General features: G+C 38.3%; 2 protein-coding genes across 2 annotated transcripts in view; both read right to left on the bottom strand.

Annotated features, from left to right (window-relative positions):
- The window catches only part of arrdc1b (arrestin domain containing 1b), a 61397-nt gene extending 56242 nt beyond the window's left edge, over nucleotides 1-5155 (bottom strand). The window contains exon 1 of the mRNA XM_056244288.1: nucleotides 4933-5155. Coding sequence (XP_056100263.1) covers nucleotides 4933-5050 — 118 coding nt within the window. The 5' untranslated portion in view covers nucleotides 5051-5155. The remainder of the gene's footprint in view (nucleotides 1-4932) is intronic.
- Nucleotides 5156-7564: 2409 nt separating this feature from the next.
- Nucleotides 7565-24063, bottom strand: LOC130078693 (glutamine synthetase-like). Its single transcript, XM_056244290.1, has 6 exons — nucleotides 23744-24063; nucleotides 23506-23649; nucleotides 23042-23200; nucleotides 8346-8473; nucleotides 8010-8213; nucleotides 7565-7885 (listed from the first exon to the last, which is right to left on the bottom strand). The coding sequence occupies exons 1-6, from the start codon at nucleotides 23910-23912 to the stop codon at nucleotides 7565-7567; spliced, it is 1125 nt and encodes a 374-aa protein (XP_056100265.1). The 5' UTR covers nucleotides 23913-24063.
- Between the last annotated feature and the right edge of the window lie 1541 nt (nucleotides 24064-25604).

The raw sequence follows: 25604 nt of genomic DNA on the forward strand, positions 1-25604 counted from the left end.
CTTTGGGTTTTCTGTAACTGACTGATTAAAAACAGTCTAAACCCCTTTCAAAGTAAAGAAGGATTATACATGTCTTCTGCCAAAGCTGAGACTGTCTTCCCTGTTCAGTCTGCTGACCAGTAACCTTATACACTGAATGTGTGATGTAAATAAGAGACCCTCTTTCAATGGAAGGGTGTGTATGCACTGAAAGAGACTTACGCTTTAATATTCACAGCACACGTTTCATTTTCATTAAATAAGATATGCAGAGCCATGCAGGCTGAAAAAAATGTCACTGTCTCTCACACTCATCAGGTCCATGATAGGACCCTTTATCATAGCGGCCAGACAAAAAAAAAAAAAGACAGATAAGAGAGCCAAAGCATGAGTCAGCTGCTTTTTAATAATACATAGTGGGCAATGTAAATTGAAAAGCACAGCAGCTGTTCTCGGAGTAACAACATCACGTCTTCCACTTTGCAGCAAGACACTACAAGGAAAGTATCCAGGTCCATGCTGAGCACACTCTTAAAAATAAAAGTCTTTATTGGCATTTGTGGTTCCACAAAGGACCTTTAACATCCAGTTCTTTATAGTGGAAAGATGTTCTTTAGATTATTCCAATGTTCTAAAAATTTTAGTTTTTTTAAGAACTCTTCACTGTTCTTTGAGGAACCCAAAATGATTATTTTATGGCATTGCCTTTATTTTTAAGAGTGCAGTAAAATATGACATTGATGAGTTTTAACAGACAAAAAACATGGCTTATTTGGATTTGGTAGTTTTAGCATCTAATTAAAGGACCAGGAAATACATTGCCATTTTTTTTAAGTATCCAAAAAATCAACTGTGTCATCATTTACTTAACTTCATCAAGGTTAGAAAACTGTATGATGTTCTTCCATGGAACATAAAAGGGGAAGTTAGGCACAGTGTCTTTACATTTCGGTTGAACTATTCCTTCAATGATTCAAATCATCTAGCAGTTTTGTTATGCTACACTAAATATAACGGTTTTCACAACGATACCAGTGAAGAACCATATAGTGAAAAACTCTTTGGGGTTCCCAAAGAACCTTTCAGTGAACAGTTCTTAAAAGAACTTGTTTCTTAATGTGAAGAACATTTTAATAATCTGAAGAACCTTTTTCCACTGTAAAGCACCTTTTGTACAATGTTTTGTTCCATGGAGGTTCTTCATGGAACCACAGATGCCAATAAAGAACCTTTATTTTTAAATGTGTAGGCCTAATGCAAACATGTCTGCTGGAGGGAACACCACAAAGCCAAATTAGAGGAGTTTTTCCCACATTAAGGGTACGTTTACACGACACTGACTGATGTACTAAAAACAGAAAGGTTTTTCCTTTCCGTTTTTTGCATATGGATGGACGACAACTTTGTCAAAACGATCCCCGTTCACACGGATCTGCGAAAATGACTAAAAATGCTGTATTATGGATGCCAGGCCAGTAGTTGGCGATGTCACTTTGTAAAGAAACACTACCCGCCTATAGACTGAACACGTAATACACATGCGCATGACATTTTCACAAATTGCCGTTTTTGTAGTTTACACAGAGTGGATAACGGTGTCGTTTTCAAAAACTTGCACTTTGAAACCCGTTTTCAAATGTTTGCGCTTTCAGGCGCCAAAAACACAGTTGTCACAAAATGAACAAACACAAATGAAAGTTTAGTTGAAAGCGGTGTGTCGTTTAAACGGCCCCTATAAGTCAAGGTGAAGGGCGCTCCAAGCCAATTCCCAAAAAATGCTAACATAGGACTTGCAGGAAGGCCAAATGAATTAAAGTGCTAGCTGAGAATGACTAATCACAACAGACACATGACCTCATCCCATAAAACAGAGTGGTGTTGTCATCTGTCACGAATTCCACTGATAAACACCACCAATCCACAGTGTGATCAAACACACACACAAAAAAAAACACTCTTTCTCACGGTTGAGGGGAACAACTGAGAGGAACAGAAACATGACCACAGAGCGTTGATCTTTTTTTTTTATAAGTGTCACAATAATGGTGGGGTCCTAGAGTTTCACAACAATTTCATGCATCAGATTAGTTTCAAGTGTGGATGCAAACAATAAGGGGAATAACACAAATGAAAATAAGCTTACAGGGTTATTTCATTGGAATCTCTTTCTCTCGTGTGTCTGTACTGTCTCGCCTACACACTAAAGCCCAACAGTTCAGTGAAAACACTTACAATGCATTCTTTGTACGCATTCAACCAGTGTGAAAAGTACCTTGTCTAACCTACTTTCTTATCTCTTTCCCCATTGACCAGTATGCAAAAATTTGGTTAGTGGGGAAAAAGCTTTTACTGTCTATGGGAAAAAGAGGGTTGTGAATACGGGGTCTTCTTGACCACCTTGTTAAAGTCACCATTAAATCAAAATGGACAATTCTAGCTTTTTTTAATGGAATATTTACATTTTTATTATAAATTATTTATCCATTCACATCATGTTTTTTTTTTAATTCATGTCCCCTATCTTTGATCAAAATAACTTCCCCTCCCTCTTGCAGCAACATCTCTTCTCTGACCTTTGTTGTGTTCTTCCGGTTTATATTTCCACAGCATGCCATGAAGGTAAGATTTTACGGATTTATGAATGAAAAGCTTGGGTTACACTTTATTTTAAGGTGTCATTGTTACAGTGTAATTATATATTTAAGTACTGTGTAAGATTAATTTCCAACATGTACTTATAGGGTTTGTGTAGGATTATGATTTGGTTGAGGGTTAGTGGGATGTAATTATGCATGATTAACTGTTATTACTACGGTAAGTAAGTACATGTAACATGTAACATGGACACTATCAAATAAAGTGTTACCAAAGCTTGTTTTAAAATCTGCCCGGTCTACTTACATTTGTTAAGGCATCAGCTTCAAACATTACAATGCTCATGATAACTTTCGTTAACTCTACAACAAGTAAATCCACTTAACTAGCTAATTACCCTTCGACAGCAATGCCATAGAAATATGCAGTGCAAAAACGGAAGTTTGAACACAAAATTCTAAAGATGGCGCATGGCGGCATACTTGTTCAAGGTGGCGCCATGACAGGTATGAAAGCTTGTGAGGGATATACTTGTTTTTAATGGCAACTGCTGTATAAAGCTCCTAGATAACTAATTTTCCACATCTCATATTGTCAGGAGTTTGACTACTGAAATTTATTGGTAATATATTTTTGCAGTGTTTGGACATGCAGCAGAACAATCTTAAAACATTAAATCATACCTGTCAACACTCCCGTTTTTCCCGGGTTTCTCCCGTTTTTTAGCCCTATCTCCCGGACCCCTCCCGGTTTGTTATTTCTCCCGGGAAACTCCCGTAATTTGCATGGCCCAAACTCCTTTATGAATAATCGGACCAATATGTTTGTCTAATGTTGACCAGTTGCCAGATTGTATTAAATGCATTATATTCACACAATCCACAGACCATTTACAATTTCAACCCGTTTGTCACCTCAACCTGGCAACCTATAACCCAGTTGCGCAGTCGCGGAAAGTTTAACCCGAAAGCGAGCCGATAGACATGATGGCAGGTGAAGGTGGTGTCCCCGCAATGAAACTGAAGTACAGTTTGTAACGCGTTGCTTCAGGAAGATTAGGGATAGCTCACAACTGAAGTTATTGCATGCAGAGGCCAGACAGACACACGGAGGCGATTGGCATCTCACAACTCGCACATTCCCAAATCTAACTCGTGTAGCCTAACTGTCTGTCACACGTTCTACTGTCCACATCGTTACTTAGTAAACAAAATAAGATAAAAATTAGCATCAAACAGAAATTACCCGCATACATGGGGTGTTCGCATTGACAGTAAAAGGGGTGTTCGAGGCCCAAGGCACATACAATACAATACTGCCGACAGTTCAACAGGGAGCGCATAGCTCTTAAAGGGGCCACACCTTATTTCCAGTCGTTACAAGTTGTACATACCCCCCCGGAGAAATCTCCCGGATTTTGAAAACCAAATGTTGACAGGTATGCATTAAATAGTTGTACAACACACTAAAGAGATGTATGTCATGTCACAGACACAGCCTCGCTTTCATTCCCGTTAAAAACCAAAGATGGCGCTGCTGACAAACTTCCAACGGTCCAATCAACTCCTGATTGACAAAATCAAGTTCATGTTTGTTTGTTTTTTTGTTTAAGAACCCATATGTCACAATAGGGGAAAAAATACCATTTCAACTTCCGTTTCATGTTGATTTAAGGCTTAAAAATTGTAAATAATAAAAAAACAAAGGTTGGATGGGGATGTATTATAGGCTAGTATGACCAAACACTATAATACAGTTAACTTTTTGAAGCAAAATTGTTTATGCAATAATTAGCGGTCTTTTACGGGTTCTTTCGTTTTTTGGTTTATGGCTAACCCTTTTCGTTTCGTGGGGTTTTACGACGTTTTGAACGCGCTTCCTGGGTGAACGATAGGATCTTTTCGCCTGCCACTGAATGTGCACGTATTTGTGGACGTTTAAAGATGGAAACCAATTGATGACACTATTCAAAACAAACCTGTTGAAACGCACAAGATATCGATCCAGAAGCGGTTTGGGTGTGATTGTGCAATCGGACCGAAACCAGCATCACAAAAGAAACAGGATGTCCATTGACGTTCATGAAAACACAAGTCTAGACGTCGATGCCCTCTGATCACAAGTCCCCTTTTCCATAAAAACCCACTGAACCAGTATTACACAGTATGAAACGGATGCTGAATGTCAACATGCAAACATGCAACACGTTTATATTGCGACACGTCCATGTTGACATGCATTATTTTAACACCCTCGTTTCTACCATCTGTGCTGTTCATGCAAATTTTGCATGGTTATAATGTTTTCATTTTTCCTATTGTAACCATATGTAGCCTAAGATATACACGCGTCGCTTACCTTTAAACTGTAAGGAGTGGCTTGTTTTAATTCTCACAGTTCCTGATATGGATTCGCCGGGGTTGTAGACCACTTTGCTATTAGTGAAAGTAATCTCGAATTCCTGAAGCTTCCCCATGTCTTTCAGAACCACCACTCACACACTCACGGAGGACAAGATCGTCGGTAAAACTACGGGTGAAAGCGTCCAGCTTCACGTCCCACCTGCGGCTCGCATCTCTCCGCCCATCCACGAGGGGCTGACGTCATCGGGATTGTCAGTCAGGCTCCCCCTGTTCTTTATGATCCTCAAGGTTGTTTCAAATAATCGTCTAATAGCCTATAATGTATTTAATATTTTTGATGCTGATGAACTTTCTAGAAAATTGCCACGAAAACCCAAATCATTATCATCCCAAAATATTTTAACAAGTCAAAAACAAATGTCTGTGATGATAACAGTTTTCATACATTTTTTTGGGGGAAAAAAAGTTTACATAGGCTAATTTTCAACAGCAGAAATTGTATTTAATTACTAGTATTGATAAACATGTTCAGTGTTCAAGTTAAAAAATACACCTAGGCCTAAAATATATGATCAATAAGTTATGACAACAAATGTTTTTACGTTGCTTTAACTCATCAAATTAAATTAAGCAATTTTTTAACTTTTTTATAAGTTATACAAGATTCAACATGTTTTAAGTCGTACCTTAATCCTCTTCGTCCGGTGTGAGACATAAGCCCGCCTTTTTTAAGTCAGTTTAATGTAATTTAAGTTGAAATGACTTAAACATCTACATTGATTGTAGGCTACTTAAAAATTTAAGGCAGCAACTTCTTGCATAAGGGTGAGCAATTTCCCCCAATAATGCGGATGAAAACTGAGTTAAGTGAAATACCGTCAATAACAGATTGTCTCAATATAACCCTCTCACAACCCAAATTAATATCTTAAATCAAAACTACTTTAAAAATAAGCAGATTTTATGAGAAATAATATTCAGTAAAATCATTATTCTGTAAAAGATTATTCCAAAATATATTTTAAGAACTTTTAATGAGACTTTCTTGTTTACACACTCCGAAGTTACACCAAGCTCCACTGACATAAAAATAATAATTCAGATATTGAAAGCATGCTCATTATAAAATATGTGTATCCAAGAAATTTTTTGATCTCTGTTGTAATTCTTATGCATTTTTGAGTAGCTAAATTGAGCTTGACAAACAAAAAATGAGTGTCACATCATTGACCCACATACTGCTGTGATGTAAATGTGCAACCAGCACCACGCTCAGCTTTCTCCATAACCAACAAGTAGCCTATCAGCAGAACACAGCAGAAATCCATAGTGACACAAGCGTTGATAAAACTGAACAGACATCCCTTCATGTCATTGTTCTGGGAATAATAAATTCACCTCATGACGGGGACTGGACTGAACACACTCCTGCGCTCCACACATCACTCATCTGCTGAAAATAGAAGCCACTTTAAATCCATCTCCCGTGCTTGCAGACATCAGCATTTAGTCTTGTTCTGAGAGGTATGCTTTGTGCAGTCCAGATTCAATTAGGGCTAATGGAGAAAAATAGCAATTTTATTAAATCCATTCGAATGCATGAGTTTTAAAACAATTATGTCAAATTGGCATTTGTTCGAAATACAAGATAAGAGGTAGAAAGTCCAACCCACATCAGCATAAGATTTATTGTAGGGCCTATAGCAAGCAACATGCATTACCGCCATCTACATCTATTGCCTAAGTTACATAAAGTATTAACTGTTATAAAATATGAAACAGTAATTTTAGTTTTAGAAGTTAGTGCTTTAAACAAACAAATCGTCAAAATTGAATAAGGGAACATATATAACAAGTATCCTATTAATATAATTTGCCAATTTTATTCTGAGGTAGGGCTACATATTATCTTGTTTAATGGATGTTAAGACATTTTTACTGAAAAAACATAAACACTGAGATATTGATTAACAGAGCTGCGTTATTAAAACATTTGAATAAAAATGTTTTCTTCTTTTTGAATCTTTTCCACAAAACAGGTGATTACAAAAACTTGCCAATTACGCCCTCTTATGGACAGCCAAAAGAACAGCAATCACACCAAGCAAGGGACATTTGTGTGCATGTCTCAAAGATTTGAGATAATGGATAACACTTTACAATAATCTCCCATAGTTAACTTGAGTTAATGCAATGAGCTATACATTTTTTTGTGTGTATTTATTCATCTTTGTTAACGTTTGTTAATAAAAATTCAACTGTTCGGTTCATGTTAGCTCAGTTCTATTAAATAATATTAACAGACATCTTTTGATTTTAATAATGTTTTTGTAAATGTTGAAAATTATCAAATGCTTTAGAAGTATATTTTTCATTGTTAGTTCATGTTAACTAATGTAGTTAGCTAATTTATGAAACTTTTGTATAGGCTAACTATTGCAAGTGTTGCCAGATAATGTTTTATTATGGTCATCAGTGATAGAATTCAAGCCAAGTTTTGGAAAATTTATTGTTTTATTTTATTGATCTTTATTTTATTGATTTTTATTGAAATTCTTAAATGTAAAGAATTAAGATAAGTATATGCAATATTAAATGAGTATTCATTCTAACATTGTAAAAAATCTTTATTTATTGTTTTCAAAATTCCATTTCAATTCTTCCTCCTCTTCCAGCAAGCATGTGCGCACCATTGCGCAGGTCACGGCATATGGGTCACAGTTAGCGGCAGGACGGCGGTCCTCAAAATAAACACATTTTTTCTGAGCCACATGTAGGGGGATACGGACACTCGCCCCGCGGTCAGCAACACCTGCTGAGAAATTACTGATGCTGGCGGTCTCGTGATGACCCGTGAGGCGACGCTTGTTATCTTCTCCACCGTGTGCATCGTAGACTCGAATATGCTCTGCATGTCGCTTACTCAGTTTCTCGATGGCTTTCTCAATCTGCCTGATGAGAGGAGGACGATGGAGGTTAGATGACATGGCAATAACACTGTGACACAACTCACACTTTTATATTTGTCTTTAGTCCTCTAGATTTTGCGTGTGTGTGTGCATAAGTGAGTACGTACTCGATTCCTCCTTCTTCTCTCATTTGCACTGTGCTCACATTGATGTGGCAACCGGCTCCGTTCCAGTCTCCTGTCATGGGTTTTGGATCCAGGGTGGCCACCACTCCGAAATCTTCACACACCCTGTGTAGCAGGAAACGTGCCATCCACAGATGATCTCCCATCTCAATTCCTTCACATGGACCCACCTGGAACTCCCACTGCAGAGAGAGTAATCCTCACTGGCCATCCAGTAGATAGATATACATAATAGAGATCTACATATGTTGTGTTTTTGTAAATAAATAGTGTCTACTGTATCTCTACCTAATAACTTCATGGTAGTTAGTTACCTGAGAGGGCATGGCCTCTGCGTTAGTGCCACCGATTTTGATGCCAGCATAAAGACAGGCTTTATAATGACAATCCGCAATGTCTCTGCCAAAGGCTCTGTCAGCACCAACACTGCAGTAATACAGACCTGACAAAATAAAAAATTCTTATGATTAAGAAAAAATGATAGACAGGTTAAGTTGTAGGCCTTACAGGACATAAGCCATAAAATACTTTGATACATACTAGTAAAACTTAACCAATATCTGTCCCTCAGCATCTTAAAGGGGTCCTATAATGCCCTTTTCACAAGATGTAAAATAAGTCTCATTCACAAGATGTCCCCAGAGTGTGTATGTGAAGTTTTAGCTCAAAATACCCCACAGATATTTTTTTATATCATGTTAAAAATGTCACTTTTTGAGGGCGGGCAAAAACGTTCAGTTTTTATGTGTATCCCTTTAAATGCAAATGAGCATTTGCTTCCATAGAGTGTGTTAGCATCTTCGATTACCTCACAGACACACACAGAAAATTAAAAAAAACTTTTAGCCTTTTATGTTCAAACCGGAGGCGGACAAAGATGAAGAGACTCAAGAAGATGTCACAACATGTAGAATGCAACAGCATTTATGTAGCTGATGTGGAATTAACTTCTAGTCATTGATTATCATATTCTATCATGATAATCTATAAATCACGTTCCCGGGGGCGGGGTTTATACATTTTAGAAGCTCAGCCGTTTGTTGTAGTCCTTAAAAAGGAGTTTCTGTAAAAGAGAATATCTCCCTTTGCTTTAAACTTTGAGCGTCGTAACTTTGCAGATGTTGTTTATGCTCAAACAGCAGCAATACACACTAACTAAAGTGAAAAAAAGTGAAATCATAATCAATTGTCAAATCAAATAATCAAATTTCTTTTGCCAAATCTGGCAATTAAATTCATTTTTAAAGGGATACTCCACCCAAAAATGAAAATTCTGTCATAATTTACTCACCTTCGAGTTGTTGCAAACCTGTATGAGTTTCTTTCTTCTGCTGAACACAAAGGAAGATATTTTAAAGAACGATTGGAACTTTGGCACCATTGACTTCCATAGTATTTTTTTTTTCTACTGTGGAAGTCAATGGTGCCAAACAACTGTTTGGTTCCAATCGTTCTTCAAAGTATCTTCCTTTGTGTTCAGAAGAAGAAAGAAACTCATACAGGGGTGCGTTTCCCGAAAGCATCGTTAGCCAACTATGGTCGCAAGTTCCGTCGTTACCAATAGAGTTCAATGGAAATTGTGTTTATAGTTGGATAACGATGCATTCGGGAAACGCACTCCAGGTTTGCAACAACTTGAGGGTGAGTAAATGATGACAGAATTTTCATTTTTGGGTGGAGTATCCCTTTAAAAGTAATAAAAAACATGTGCACACAACGATACAGTGTGTTAAGATGTTTTTTGAATGGTGTGTTCAATAGCAAAATTTTCATTGTTTGTCTGCTTTGTAAGCAGGTTGTGTTTGTGACTTATTTGATGATCAGATCACATTTTATGGCAAATTTATACAGAAATCCATGATAAAACCAAACATTCTATTTCCTTATTCCAACTAACTCTTCCATATAATTTTAGGTTCTACGGCTTTGCGATGCTTTATGACAGAATATTAAAGCTGAATTAAACAAACTTGACTGGAGCAAACATACAGGGCTTGACATTAACACCCGCCAACCCACTAAATGCGAGCAATGGCTGACGCAGTCACTCATACTAGCAACTTTGGCGGGTTGAAAATATAATATATACATATGTACATTTTTGTCAAAAATATCGATTTCTCAATATATATCGATACTAAAATATCTGAAACGTGTCCAATAATAATTTACCACAGAATAAACACGAGATACCAGCTGTGCTTTCTCGCTCTCATCTCTCCCATAGTGAGTTGACACACAAACCCGCCTCCCCTCACTCACTGGTTTCATTTGCTCCGGATGGATAATGTTGGTGTAACAGGGCTTAAATTCCAGCGTACATTTTGTAATCACACCCAACTAAAGATCCGTGCGTCAGGTCTTAAAGGTGGCATATTATGCCCCATTTCACAAGATGTAATCTATGGTGTCCCCAGAATGTGTCTGTGAAATTTCAGCTCAAAATACCCGCCAAATCATTAATTATAGCTTATCAAAAGCACAAAAAAAACCCCGTTTTTGTGTGTGTCTCTTTAAATGCAAATGAGCTGCTGCTCCGCCTCCGTTCAGAAGAGAGCCGATTCCAAGAGCTTCAGATACTCTAGCAATAACAAATTTTACTCATCCAAAATCTCAGAAATAACCAGTAGCGGAGTGCAGCCTGAAGGCGCGTACACACCGGGACGAATATCGGCGCGCGTTATTCGTCAGCGTTTTTCAACGCGTTTTTTGTGTTCACACCCAAGAGATTTTCGCTGACGTTGAGCCGAGTGAACATGCAAATTCATTCCCTGACATTAGATGGTGCTTAATGTAAAACAGAAATAGTCCTATTTTGTAGTCGCTGTCGCGTTTGTCATATAGTTCTTTATGTTCCGACACCAACGAGACCAGCAGCTCTACATTCATCTTGCCTTGCATCTTCCTCGTCTTATTTCTTCCCAGCAGTGTAGATCATAGATATCCATAATAAAGGCCATTGGCAAGCAGCGCGGACAAGACATCTAGCCTTTATTATGGATATCTATGGTGTGTAGACGCTACTTGGCGCATCTTCTTCGCCGTAACGTTTGTGTGCTCGGCAAGACCGTTTTGTGTTTGAGCGCCCCCAAGTTGTGTTTTACTGTAACTTCAGAAGCTCCAGACACGTGAGCAAAAGCGCCAATCTCATTGGTCGGATAGTTTTTGACGTGGCGCGTCAAACCAAAAAAACGAACCCGAGGCGTTTTTAAAAAAATGACGCTTTTCAGCGTGGCGTTTTTCGCGTTGGTGTGCACACTCACATAGTGTGATGACTTTGTTTAGTCACGAGGCGTTAAACGTCGGCGAATAAAGCGCGCGAAATTCGTCCCGGTGTGAACAGGCCTTTACAGAGACACTCAGGAATAGGTTGCAACTTTTAGACTGCACCTGGACGTTTCTGAATGGTTAGTGGACAGTACATTTATGTAGTTGTTGTGTAGTTGACATTGATTATTAACGTCTCAATGCATTCTGGGTAGTGACGTGTATAGGTTGTAGCCGGTTGTAGCGGCTTCGTTTATTGTTTTTCCAACGTACCGGCTAGCTAGCTAAGTTTTGACAGTAGCGAGATGAACACGTCTGCCGTTCAGCCTTTTCAGTTTGAACCCGAGCGCACCGTAGGCTTAAATCAGGAGAATAACGAGAACGTCAGTTTACATGGTGGATGCATGGCTGGCTAGGGAGAAGAGTCCGCAGAGTCATTCCATCATGTGCAGTTAACAAAATAAGAAATGTAATTGTAAGATCGAAAATGTACATGAGGTAGATGAGCAGAAGAACAGTGTTGACTTTGTTCAGTGTAAGGGGGGAGAGGGTATTTCTGTGCGTTCAACATAATGCGCTTTTCCACTGCTGGTACAGCTCGGTACGGCTCAGTACAGTTCGGCTCGGCGCGGCACGGTTCGGCTCGCTTCGCCACTGCGTGGTACAACTCGGCTCAGCACGGCACGGCACGGCTCGGTTCGCATTAGCTTGGTTTGCTTTTCCACTGCAGTTAGTACCGCTTCAAAGTGGGTGGGATTATAGTCTGATCTAGTTTATCCGCTCCTCGGCAACCAACAAGAGGAACGTCTGCACTTCGTCCACTGACCACGATTCAGCCATTTCTTTTTTGGAAGTTTTCTTTCTTTTTTCTTCAAGCAAGTCAAGCAAGTAGTTTTAAAACCGGTGCTACAACGGTGGCTGTTACTGGCTATCGCTAGATTTAAGGCTGAATGGCAGACGTGTTCATCTCGCTACTGTCAAAATTTAGCTAGCTAGCCGGTATGTTGGAAAAACAATAAACGAAGCTGCTACAACCAAGGGGGTAATCCATCCAAGCCGGAAACTGAAGCTTCCCTTGGGGGCCGCCATTGTAGCAGACCATCACCTGCTGTTAGCATTCCATTGACTCCCATTCATTTTGGCGTCACTTTGACAGCGAATAACTTTACATCTGAGGCGTCCAAAGACTCCATTTGTCCATTATTTATTTCTAAAGACACGAAAATGTATAAAAGGCTCCATTACTTTGTATCTTACGTTATGGCCCCGTAGAAGCCGTTTTTTGTAAAAATAGGCTAACGATTGCATCATAACCACGCGACTCTCCGTCGCACAGTAGAGAAATTACCGTTTAGACAGGAGGAGAAGCTCGCAAACAATCAGGGGGATGTGGAGGCATAAAGTCAAGGGAGAAGTCCATAGGGAGTCATAAAGTTGCTCCTGCTGCTAGCTCATGGACAGCTCCTACTCACGCTCTCAGTCTCTGCAAGATTCGGAAGGGAATGATTCAGATTTCTCTGTAGACAGGCTGTCAGACAGGCTGCTCACGTCACATCTACGTCGTCAAGCTCAGTTTGAGCCTGCACAGTACGCTCAGCTATCAGGAAGTGAGTGCTTCTAATAGGCTCTATGCACGAATGCTGCTGACGTATTTCCGGTAAAATCTCAGCCAGTGTCTTTACCTCCGCATAGCGCGTTCTATAGCGAAGTGTACTAGAGGCCAAACTTTAATAAAATTCATTTTCTCAGAAACGAGACAACGATTTTAGAAACTGATTCGCTAGTCGGATTTCGCATGTAATGAGAGATTACTCACCCTCAGTTGTCGATGTAGCTCGAAATATATAATTGAATGCCCTTCTCTTTCTTACTCTTATGTGTGACTGCTAACTGCCTCACAATATTGTTAACATCATTCACGTTAACCGCTGGAAGTTCTTGTAAACAGTGAGTGTAATTTGTCATTATCTCCACCTAATGCAAAAACGGCTTCTGACGCAGCACCGGATGTAACTGGGCGGGGCGCTGAGACAAAACACGGAAGCGATTGTGCATAGAGCCTATTGGCTTCACTTTTCTCTGTTGAAATCTATGGGGTCGCTGTGTCCATTGCTTTTACTGTCTATGGCTACAGATACGTCATTACCCAGAATGCATTGAGACGTAAATAACTATGGCGGCCTTGTGAATGGATTTTCGGCTTTTTTAAATAAAAACAAACACATTTGGAGTGTTTTTGCATCAACTTTTTATAGCTGACGCCCACGTTAATCTTATAAGGCAAACATATTGCACTAGTCGGGGTTCCTTTTAAACACGAAAAAAGTCGATTCGATTTTCATGATATGTCCGCTTGACAGAAATTCATGGCTTTCCGTCTTTTCACTGTATTGTTATAACAGGGGGCGCTATTACGCAACTATTGAAAGAGTAGCTACTATCTCCTGATCATAGACTGTAAAAAAAGCTCCTGATCAAAACACAGACGAAGACGCAGCAGAAACAAGCGATAGTAAATGTGAGAGACCACAAACACTATGGAGCTAGAAATGTGTCTTTATTATATGCGAGAAAATAAATGATCTGAGAGAAGAAAAAAGTTTGAGAGAAAAAGTTATCACACTGATAGCAAAAAAAGCATTTCACGAGAGAAAAAAGAATATTTGAGAGAAAAAGTTTTCATATCAATAGCAAAAAATAATATTTGAGACTAAAAAAAAGTTTTGAGAGAAAGTATTTTCTCATTGAACATAAAAAAATATAAATTTTACATTTTTTAAATTATTTCTGAGAAAAAAATCTCTCTCAAAATACTTTGAAAAAAATTCTTAAATATATATTTTTGCTATCAGTGTGAAAACATTTTCTCTTAAAAAAAAAGTGTTTCTCTCAAACCGCTTTTCTTTGCTCTCAATGCAATTTTTTGCTCTCGTGTCAGGATTTTGCTTTCACTGTGAAAATTGTGTCATGGGCGGGGCCACGTTCTTTTTTTCCTATTAGAACGTTCCTATTGGCCAGTCGGGTGAGCATCGTCTTGTCTTGGGAGTCGAACTGAATCATTACACCATTGTTCGGTTCACCTAGATAGATGCCTCCTCTGCCTTTAGATTCTCTGCCCGAGCCCGAGCCGATATTTCCCGTCACTATCCTCGGGCCGGGCCGCGATATTTTTTTTCACAGGATGGTAGGGGAAGACTCATGAATATTCATTAGGGAACTCATCCCTGATTGGTCTGATGACCTACCCCGCCCCTAAACCTACTCGTCACTGGGGTTAAGACCAATCAGGGATGAGTTCCCTAATGAATATTCATGAGTCTTCCCCTACCATCCTGTGAAAAAAAATATCGCGGCCGGGCCTTTGATCTAGAGACGTGCACTCCCGAGTCCCAACGCAAAAGAGTGCGGCGCGGGACTAGATTTGATGGCCGAGTGCGAGAGCGGGCGCGGGCTGTAATGCACTCACTCTGTGTGTGAGGGTTCAGGGAGAATAAAACGATTCGTGGGACTCCAGCAAACTAGAAATATCTATGAATAAAACATATAAAAACGAATAAATCTGTTGCAGAAAAGCAACAAGAACAACTAAAACAAAATACAAATGATTTACAGGCAGAGTTTCGTTTTATAACATGTTTGCAGCGTTGAGCGATGTAGCCAATCACAGACATATGTGTTGATTTCTTGAACGCAATGGCCAATCAGAAGCATTTAAGATAGACTCCCCTCACCGCTCAAAACGGACTTTTTTGTTCAGTGCTGAATTCTGCATGCTGGCAAATCCTCCAATTATAACAAACAAAGTGTATATATTACGAAATATTCATTGTGCAGTCAGCTTCATTGATAATAACAGATGTGTGAAATCGCGATGAACTGATGTCAGCTTTAGGAATTTTTAAGCGCACTTTGCGCGCATTCAGTCATCCCAAACAATGCACGCAGTAGCCTGCTTGATTTTATGTTATAACAGTGGTTTGTGTGTTAATGCTTTAATAAAAATAATTCATCAGGAGCATTTATGCTGATGTGTATGATGGTGACACGTAGGCTAACTTGAAAGTATTTGGAGGTGCAGAACAGAGGAGGAGGAGAAAGTAACATGGAAAGTAGTTGAGAACGTCAGTTATAACGACCAACGTATTAAAATGGTCGGGTTTAAATCGGGCTCGGGCTCATAATTAGCCGGGCTCGGGTAGGGTCGGGCTTGATTTTTTGGGCCCGATCTAAGCTCACGGACATGTTTGGGTAAGATGATGATGACACACACAACTGGATGTTAGCTGGCAGACCAAGTTCAGCATCACTGAAGATTAAACATTAAAAATAGCACTCATATTCATGAATGAATGTGTATTATATTATTAGCTTGCTAATCGCTAGTAAAGCTAATTATTAATTAGCCATCATGCTTGGTAAACTTGCATGGTGCTATTTTTTAATGTTTAATCTTCAGTGATGCTGAACTTGCTCAGCCAGCAACCCATCGAGTTGTGTGTGTCATCATCTTCATCTTACCCAAACATTGGGGTGTCCGTGCTCAACTAAGGCAGGGTTTATCTGGTGACCATGTTAACTGGTGACCAACTTCCTGTTCAGGCCATTCGCTGCAGATGTGAGCAGATTCGTCGAATCTGAAAGCACAAACTGACGCGATATTAAGCTGTCTAATAAACGCAGACTTGCTCGTTATGCGTTTCGTATTCTCGTAAAGATGACAAAGTATTGCTATGATCTAAAAAAAATAAAGTCATCCTTCCACGGGTTTCGAACGCACGCAGAAAAGAGTTCACTCCGTGAGCACACCATGATAAGCATGTTGAGCTATCTCACTATGTTGTAATCAATTCGCGATTTCATTCTCTGCGTCACTTTATGTAGCTGTCCGAATCAAAACAATGTGCCCGTGTTAACTTGTGACCTCTGTGTGTTTCCTATTACAAAAACTCACCATGGCGTTATTTTAGAAAATGTATACTAGTCTACAGTACATGGTTTATGATAAAGCACATTACATGGACTCTAGTCAGACAATGGTACATAATTGTGGCTACTACAGTTAACAACTGCTATGGTTAAACTGGTTTTATTAATGAAAACATCGTTCTGTGTCGTCAGATACTAGTTGATGTCTCAGGTAATGAATATAATATTAACGTTATTTACATGTTGCTTTCGACGTTATTTTAGCCTAAAATTAATTTAGAAACATATGTGACTTAATTTACTTTGTCGTTGTAATACTGAATGAAATGTAAATGTCACATAGATGCTTATAAAGATTACATTGGTGAGTTAACTTGTCAGCTATGTCATGTGATTATAGCAGTTTTTGGAATGTCAAGTTTATTCTCTGGTCAAAATACTACCTACTTGTTATTATTGTAAGTAAACAATTAAATGTTTTGTACAATTGATCAAGCGTTTATTAATTAAAGTACATTTTCTTATACACTCCATTTAGGTCAAACAGCCTACTTTTGTTTCTTTACACGGACACACCTGCATTACAGTTAGCACAATCTTATTTTTTCCCGCCAAAACACAATTATTTATTTTGTTAAAGAAAGGAGGAAAAAACCTATTATATAAGCTAACTATCAAAATATAGCAAACCCCGACTCAAAATGGAATCAGTCTGTCAAAACACAAGTTTCCGATTGATCATGACCATAGGCTAGGCTACTCAATCAAAGCGCAATGTGTGTCGAAATAAAAAACAATTGATGGCATTATGAAAAATGCATTAATTTGTCATGTTTCACTTCTACCTGCAGACAATACGCAATCCATAGTTTTTTTTTTTTTCGCTTTCTTTTCCCCCTTTACTTTAAACCTCTCTAAATTGTTTGTTGACTATTTAATGTGTGCAGCTTTACAACATACCATCTAAAAGTGAACGAGTCATTACCTGAATGTACAGTCCGAACCTGCTTTTTGGGGGTGTCGGAGTGTTGATAGGGCCCATACGGGTGTTGATGTTGCCCCCTTAGTTAGTGCCCTATACACAGACCGCATATTCTGCATATGGGAAAAGTGGTACTGGAGTCGGTGTAGTAAAAGCTTTACATGAAGCTTTGACAAATGAAAACACATTGCTGCCTTTGATCAACAACAAATCTAACATAAATGGCCTTTGGTTACTATGGAAGCTATTTCCCACCATGAATAAAAAATTAGTAATTGTGATTTGTGAGTTTTATCTCAAAATTCTGACTTTTTCTCTCTGCTAAAAGAAAAACACCAGACAAAAGGCAGAATGTGAGATATAAAATAGGAATTGAGCGAAAAACAGTCTGAAATCTGAGAGAAAAATACACAATTACCCTTTTATATGTTCAGTTCAATAAATAAGCTTTCATAGGTTCCACATAAGGGGGAAAAACGTAAAGATGCAATCTGGCACACATTCTTACTCCCTCCAACTGTTCTTATCCCTTGTCCTGATCCATCTATGACTCTCCTTCTTAACCTATTCTTGTCTCTTACTCAGGTGTTTCTCTCTCTGCTTCTCTGTGTTGTTGTGCATCCACGCTTAACAAAACCAATTCAAACACTGTTTTGTGTGTGTGTATGTCCAAGTAATGTAAAGAACTTCAACACCTGACTATGTCTCCGACTGAGAGTGGGATCAGATATTCACTGATCTGTTATCTAAAACTGCTTATCAGGTGTCTCAATATTTTAAGCATTTTTTTTCAGTACTTGCGAGCTACTGTTGTTGCTGAAGTAGAGGCTTTATACTATATTTACAGTCTTAAACATAGGTATTAATTTCTGACATGCTGTGTTTGAGCATTTGTAATTGTGTGAAAACACAATTTTAGCATTTTAGAAACTTGTTAATTCACTGAATTTTCGGTCAAAACAACATTAACTGTGTTAAGGGTGGTAGCACTTGAAAAATGTAAATGACTAGGTTAAAGGATCATATGGTTTGATCATACATTTACAAAAAAGACACACTGTGGACACTGGACAGTAATGAAACAGTGGTAATGTATATAAGGAAGGACGCCCCATAATAACCAGAAAGTCTATATGTTGTGATGTGGCGGTACATTGTCAAGGGTGTTCTTACATGTTAGTATGTATCCAATACTACATGTATAATGCAAATATTTTACACTGTAAGGGTTTCAATTTTATGTTATAAAGCCCGTTAAAAACAACATTAAAGGCCATGAAAAATGTCTAATAATAGAGGGAATGCATTAACGTCACTTCCCCACCGGAACACGCCCCCCTCAGCGGGACTGAGTGGCAGAAGAGCTGCTGCGTGACTGGAGTTAATAGGGGAAACTGCGTTAACGCGAGTAAAACAAACTATTATCAGTTTAAACTAAAAGTTGGACTCGATATAGTGTTCCTTACAACTTATCAAAGATCCAGTGATCCATGGATATTGACATGCAGCCAGGAATCGTGTTTCCTGACATTTATATGTGCCTGATTTCGACGCCGGGGAAATAAATGAAGACAATTTGCCTGTAAACGTTTTATATAAATACAATATAGATAGGTCTAAATCTGAGTGATCACTTACATTAATGTTATACTGTATATCATCATATCGTCCAGCCCTAAAACTTGTATAGTTTTTTGTCAGTGTTTATTTAAAAACATCCAATTATGCAGAATATAGTCTGTTCTGTAGCTTTTTGCAGTCTGTAAAAATATACAGTACCTCAGATTTCTGGTCAAATCTAGTTGTACAGTCAATCGCAAAGCTCTTTCCCGTTTTAGATGTGTTTTGTGTGATTTTCACGGCGTTCACGCTGAAAACAAATGCTGCCGCTCAGTCTTTTTGCCACTTGTGGGCGTGACCGCATTCACTCCGGCCGACGGTGACGTCATGCGCATACCCTCTATTGTGAGTAAGTGACACGTCTCGTGGGAGTTTTTCCCCATGCAACCCTTTAAACCACTTAAAATGGTTTATGCATTTTTGAGAATTTTGCTTTAAGAAAATATATATAGCTGTTGTTCATTTTACAGGTGATTGCATTATAACATTGGTGCCAGTACAATATTTTTTGTAACACAAGCACTGGCCAACAAATTCCCAGTTAAATCATTGTTCACAGGTGCTATAAATCTGGGAAGACATTTAGCACTTTCACGGCAATCTGCCTGTGTTAACTTCTGCAATATGTTATAACTAAAATATGTAATTTATTTATCCAAATATATTTCATATGAACAATCAAAATGCTGCTGACACATATTAAGGAAAACAACATTGCCATGACCTTTAATGGTTGTAATGGGAATTTGGCATTTGGGTTCAGGTTTTATTCAAAACTTTGATGTTCCTAGCATGTAAATCTGTAATGACAAATGTGAGACACTGACAAAGACATATTGAGGACCAATAAAAAATATTATATTCACAACCATAGAAAAAATTTATACAAAGTTATACTGTAGTGAAAAGTACTGCAACATATTATTATTACACATTGTTATTACTGCAAGAGAAATGTTGCATATATCTAATTTGTTGTTTGTAGTGGTGTCTATGTTCACTATGTTCATTGCAAATTTTATTAATCCAAATATTTATTTCATTAATAACCAGTTTAACCATAGCAGTTGTTATACAACTGTAGTAGCCACAATGATGTACCACTGTCTGACTACGTAATGTGCTTTGAAATCATAAACCATGTAAAATACATTTTCTAAAATAACGCTATGGTTTTTGTTTTAGTAGGCCCTAATTGAGTTTTTGTAATAGGAAACACACAGAGGTCGCAAGTTAACACGGGCACATTGTTTTGATTCGGACAGCTACATAAAGTGACGGGGACAATGAAATCGTGAATTAATTCCAACATAGTGAGATAGCTCACCATGTTTATCATGGTGTATTCACGGAGTGAACTCTTTTCTGCGTGCTTTCGAAACCCGTGGAAGGATGTTTTTTTTTTTACTTTTTCTTTTTGTTAGATCATAGCAATACTTTGTCATTTTTTACAAGAATACGAAAGGCATGTAACAAGCAAGTCTGCGTTTATTAGACAGCTTAATATCGCGTCAGTTTGTGCTTTCAGATTCAGTGAGATAATAATAATAATAATAATAATTCATAAAAACATGGTAAGATAGCTCACCATGTTTATCATGGTGTATTCACGGAGTGAACTCTTTTCTGCGTGCTTTCGAAACCCGTGGAAGGATGTTTTTTTTTTTACTTTTTCTTTTTGTTAGATCATAGCAATACTTTGTCATTTTTTACAAGAATACGAAAGGCATGTAACAAGCAAGTCTGCGTTTATTAGACAGCTTAATATCGCGTCAGTTTGTGCTTTCAGATTCGACGAATCTGCTCACATCTGTAGCGAATGGCCTGAACAGGAAGTTGGTCACCAGTTAACATGGTCACCAGATAAACCGTAACAGAGGCATCTATTTTTTCCACTGCTGGTACGGCTCAGTACGGTTCGGCGCGGCACGGATCGGCTCGCTTCGCTTTTCCACTGCTGGTACGACTCGGCTCAGCACGGCACGGCTCGGCTTGCTTTAGCTCGGTTTGCTTTTCCACTGCAGTTAGTACCGCTTCAAAGTGGGTGGGATTATAGATGGACCGTTATAGTTTATCCGCTCCTCGGCAACCAACGAGACGAACGTCTGCACTTCGTCCACTGACCACGATTCAGCCATTTCTTTTTTATGGAAGTTTTCTTTCTCTCTTTTTTCTTCAAGCAAGTCAAGCAAGTAGTTTTAAAACAGGTGCTACAGCGGTGGCTGTTGTCTACTGGCTATTTAAATCTAGTGGGTTTAGTGTCTCGTGTCGCAAATAGGCCTACAATGACGCTGATAGTGACGATTCTGTCTCTTTGGCCAATCAGTGATCTGTTGTGTTTTCACGTCACATTTTAGTATCGGTACGGTACGCTTGGAACCTCAACAGAGCAGGTACCATTTAAAGCGAGCCGTACCGTACCGGACCATGCAGTGGAAATGCGCCATAAGTGAGCCGTACTGTACCATGCAGTGGAAAAGCGCCAAAGCGTGCCGTACCGAACCGAACCGTACCGTTCCATGCAGTGGAAAAGCGCCATATCTAGGACGGTGAACCGAACGCGAACAATGGTGTAATGATTCAGTTCGACAGTCGACTCCCAAGACAAGACGATGCTCACCCGACTGGCCAATAGGAACGTTCCAATAGGAAAAAAAGAACGTGGCCCCGCCCATGACACAATTTTCACAGCTAAAGCAAAATCCTGAGAGCAAAAAATTGCATTGAGAGCAAAGAAAAGCGGTTTGAGAGAAACACTTTTTTTTTTTGAGAAAATGTTTTCACACTGATAGCAAAAATATATATTTAATTTTTTTTTCAAAGTATTTTGAGAGAGATTTTTTTCTCAGAAACAATTTTAATATATATATATATATATATATATATATTTATGTTCAATGAGAAAATACTTTCTCTCAAAACTTTTTTTAGTCTCAAATATTATTTTTTGCTATTGATATGAAAACTTTTTCTCTCAAATATTCTTTTTTCTCTCGTGAAATGCTTTTTTGCTATCAGTGTGATAACTTTTTCTCTCTAACTTTTTTTTCTTCTCTCAGATCATTTATTTTCTCGCATATAATAAAGACACATTTCTAGCTCCATACAACACGAGGACAAAAAATCCTAGATTTAACAGTTTTGCTTCTATAGTGTGTGGTGCTAGACAGGTTGCTTTCTTCTTCTGTTTTCTCGCTTTCTGATTGGGTATCGTTTCGTTCCACCCATAATCAACAGGGTATGTGCGCGTTTGTTCTCGGGGTTCCGTTCCCCCCACACATCAGGATTTCTTGTTGAATATTTACGATTCGTGATCGGGGCGGTTCCGACGTTCCTCCGAGCAGGTTTGGTCACTCTTAACACACCTCACACCTCAGGAAAATCTGATAAGATTATGTAGAACCATCAAGATAATCGAGTCTTCACTTATGATTGTCGGAAGGGGAGAAATCAGCCCGAATGTGTGTGGGTGTGGCTCCAGATGCATGTAAAATAATGCGATCTTCAACATTAAAAAGTATATAAATCAAAACTGCCTTATGTTACCGAATAAAATGTTGACCCAGGACGAGCTTTGGACTGTAAAGCTTTGATAGACTCAATCTACTCGATATGTTTTGATCATCGTTCTGAATCTGATCTGGATGTAGTCTTTGACAAAAAAAAAAAAATCTCAGCCTTTTGCTCAAAATGTTGCCTTTTTATGAAACTTACCCATATTCAAGTGTTGATTAAAAAAAGGAGCGCATTAAGCTATTTTCTTTTTTTTCTTAAAAGCAAAGGGTCTGCTCTTTTATATATATATATTGCATGTTCAGATATTCATACAACAAAATATTCTGGGGGCCATGAACGAGCTAATATACTTTCTGCCAAATTATGAGATGATATTAAAAATATCTATATGGCAGTTTTTCCCCATGGTATCGATGTCAAAATAGTGGCTGGTGAGCAAAAAAGTAAAGCCCTGCATACATACTTGTACATACACATATACATATGCAAAGTAGCATATTTGCTTCAGTCCATGTATATAACCGTTATATTATTTTTGACTTAATTGTTTGCTGTTTAGATCAATGGTTGGCCAACTCTCAACCACATTTACTGTTATGTTAGAGAGGAATTACAGTATTAATGTTTACTGATACTCCATGTTGGACCTTCACCCAAGTCTGTGGATGTAACAACAACTCATAAACACATTCAGATCACCTTGTTTTTTGGGGTAGCCTAGTCTGGGCCAGCCATAAGGGTGTCCATCCACACCTAGGAGAGTATATTCCTGCTCCATACCAAACCAAGGCTGGAGATCTTTGACCTTCTCCATTTCCTTGTTACAGCTGTTACGGTGATTCAAATCTAAGAGAAAAAAACCAAGACACTATAGTATTTTGATCAGTGTAGTTTTACAACATTTACAATCTGTTACCTTAAATTAAATGTTTATCTCTGTAAAGCTGCTTTTAAACAATTCATTGTTAAAAGCGCTATATAAATGAAGATGACTTGACTTGACTTGACTTGACATAAATGTAAATATAGCCCATGTAGATGGTGTAAAACTTTTCATACTCTACCAGCTGAGCAACATTAACGATGTTGAAGTAGAAGATAAATAACCCAATGTCTTAGAAGTAATTTTATTCATTTCAGCACATCATTTCAGCCCGTTTTACCTGCAGGTTCCCGGGTCTGCTTGAGCACCTCACAAAGAATCAGTTTGTTAGGGTCCAAAAGGAAGGGGTCTCTGAACATGCAGATGGAAGCCAAAAGCATTTCAGTGCCGGATCCTCGCTGACCGAAATCCCATTCTGGTATATCTGCCAAAAAAAAGAAGAAAGAAAAGTAAAACAAAACAAAGCATGAAACATGAAAATCACAAGAAACCACATTATGGAGATATTTCTGTAGTACCAGCTATGACTTTTGGTTCAGAATCCATGGTTCGAGTCTTGCTACACAGGTCCAAACTACAACCATTGATCCAGACATAAGTAACTTGACAGAAGTCTCCTTGGGGAAGACTGAGGTATCTCTGCCGCAAGAACTTGTTAAGATGTGAGCTTTCAGATACGCAAGACATACTGTATAAAGCAACAAATCCAAAAGAAAATATGAATATGCTTCGTCTGTTGATCGCTTTTCGCTCTCCTGTTTTTTGAGACTGGTGTGACAACTAAACAAATCCACATCGAATATATCTTCTGTCACTTGTAGGAGGTCCTCAAAATGTACCTGCAACCTTAGAGCTGCTGTTAGTAAAACTGCTGCATTGTTGTTCACACCACACTGGACCCACTGACTTTCATTATATGGACAAATCTATAAATATTCCCAGGAATCCTCTGTTTGAATGGCAACAAATCAGCATATTAGAATGATTTTTGAAGGATCGTGTGACACCAATATACACACACACAATATTACTTTTATACTGTATTATCAACTAAACATTTTATTTTCCAAATACCCCAAAACATTTGAACGGCAGTATGCGCAAACTTACAGTAGTGGCCAAAAGTGATGTCCGGTCTAGAAAAAATATAAATATTATAATATTCAAATATTATTAAAAAAAATTTGCTGAAGATTTTGTGAGCATTTTGCGTAGTTTTATTTGTGATAACTCAATGAAACATGCCAAATTGTGCAGACATAATTTTTGGCTTGAGTGTCATACAAAAAAAAAATTATGAACACGAGCAAAAAGAACAGAGATCCAACAAAATATGAATAACTGATTATATTGTACTCTGTGTATGCTTTTCCTGCAGATAAATACCTTAACCAAGTTTAGTGTTTTGTTCAGACCTGAATCTTTTCCACTGAGCAATTTTTTTTCTTCTTCAATGTAGAAATTAATCTAAAAAACAAGATTTTTGCCAACTCATTTTTTATTAGATTTTATACATGTCCACTACAATGGACACCATGACTGAAACAACATAAATACTTATGAACTAGAGTTTGTGAACTAGTGTTGAAGATTTTGAAAAGAACACATATCGTAAGAATGAGCAATGCAATGAGAATGTAGGTGACGATATGAGATTTAAAGGGGCATTATGCAGAAATCCCGTTTTTGTCAAACAGCGACCCCTAGAGTTACTGTGGAGAACTTGAATTTAACGTTACTGTCGTAAATACCACTCACTCAGAGCGTGACATGGCCTGTTACATAGTATACAATAGTACATTGTGTTTAATTTGTCGTTTAATGAGATATAATATATGTTGTTAGTGGTGAGAATTTTCACGTGATTAAATACATAGATCCGACAATTTTAATGGTCCAGAGGCAGAACTTTTGCCAAGTGTGTCAGAGGTTCTGGGTTCTAATCGGTACTAGTAGTATAGTTTATTTTCCTCATCAAAACCGATTGTTTATTAGTGGTTGTATTTCAAGCAGGGACATGTTTTTTGTGATTTCACCATAACAAAATATAGAGAGTCTCTCAGTCCCCGCAACGGATTCAGGCGCGCGTCACAACAGAACACTTAGGGCCCTTACATAGTCAACGCATCGGTACGCATACGCGTGCGCAAGGCTACACTTCGCTACGCTTCGGCCGCCATTATGCGTCGATGCGTAGCCAAATGTGTCGTCCTAGTTTTTGATACGCGACGCGCCGATGCACGCAATACTATGCGTTGTCGGTGGGGGCGACATTGCAAGTAATGTACATAAAAAGGTATATTATTATGTTTACAGAAGAAGAAGATTTGAATACAATGGCGGGCGAAGAGGAAAAGTTATGCGAGCTTGTTCGTACAT

The sequence above is a fragment of the Rhinichthys klamathensis genome, unplaced genomic scaffold, assembly GCF_029890125.1.
Source record: "Rhinichthys klamathensis goyatoka isolate OS25496 unplaced genomic scaffold, OSU_Roscu_1.1 h1tg000956l_1, whole genome shotgun sequence".
In the NCBI taxonomy this organism is placed as follows: domain Eukaryota; kingdom Metazoa; phylum Chordata; class Actinopteri; order Cypriniformes; family Leuciscidae; genus Rhinichthys; species Rhinichthys klamathensis.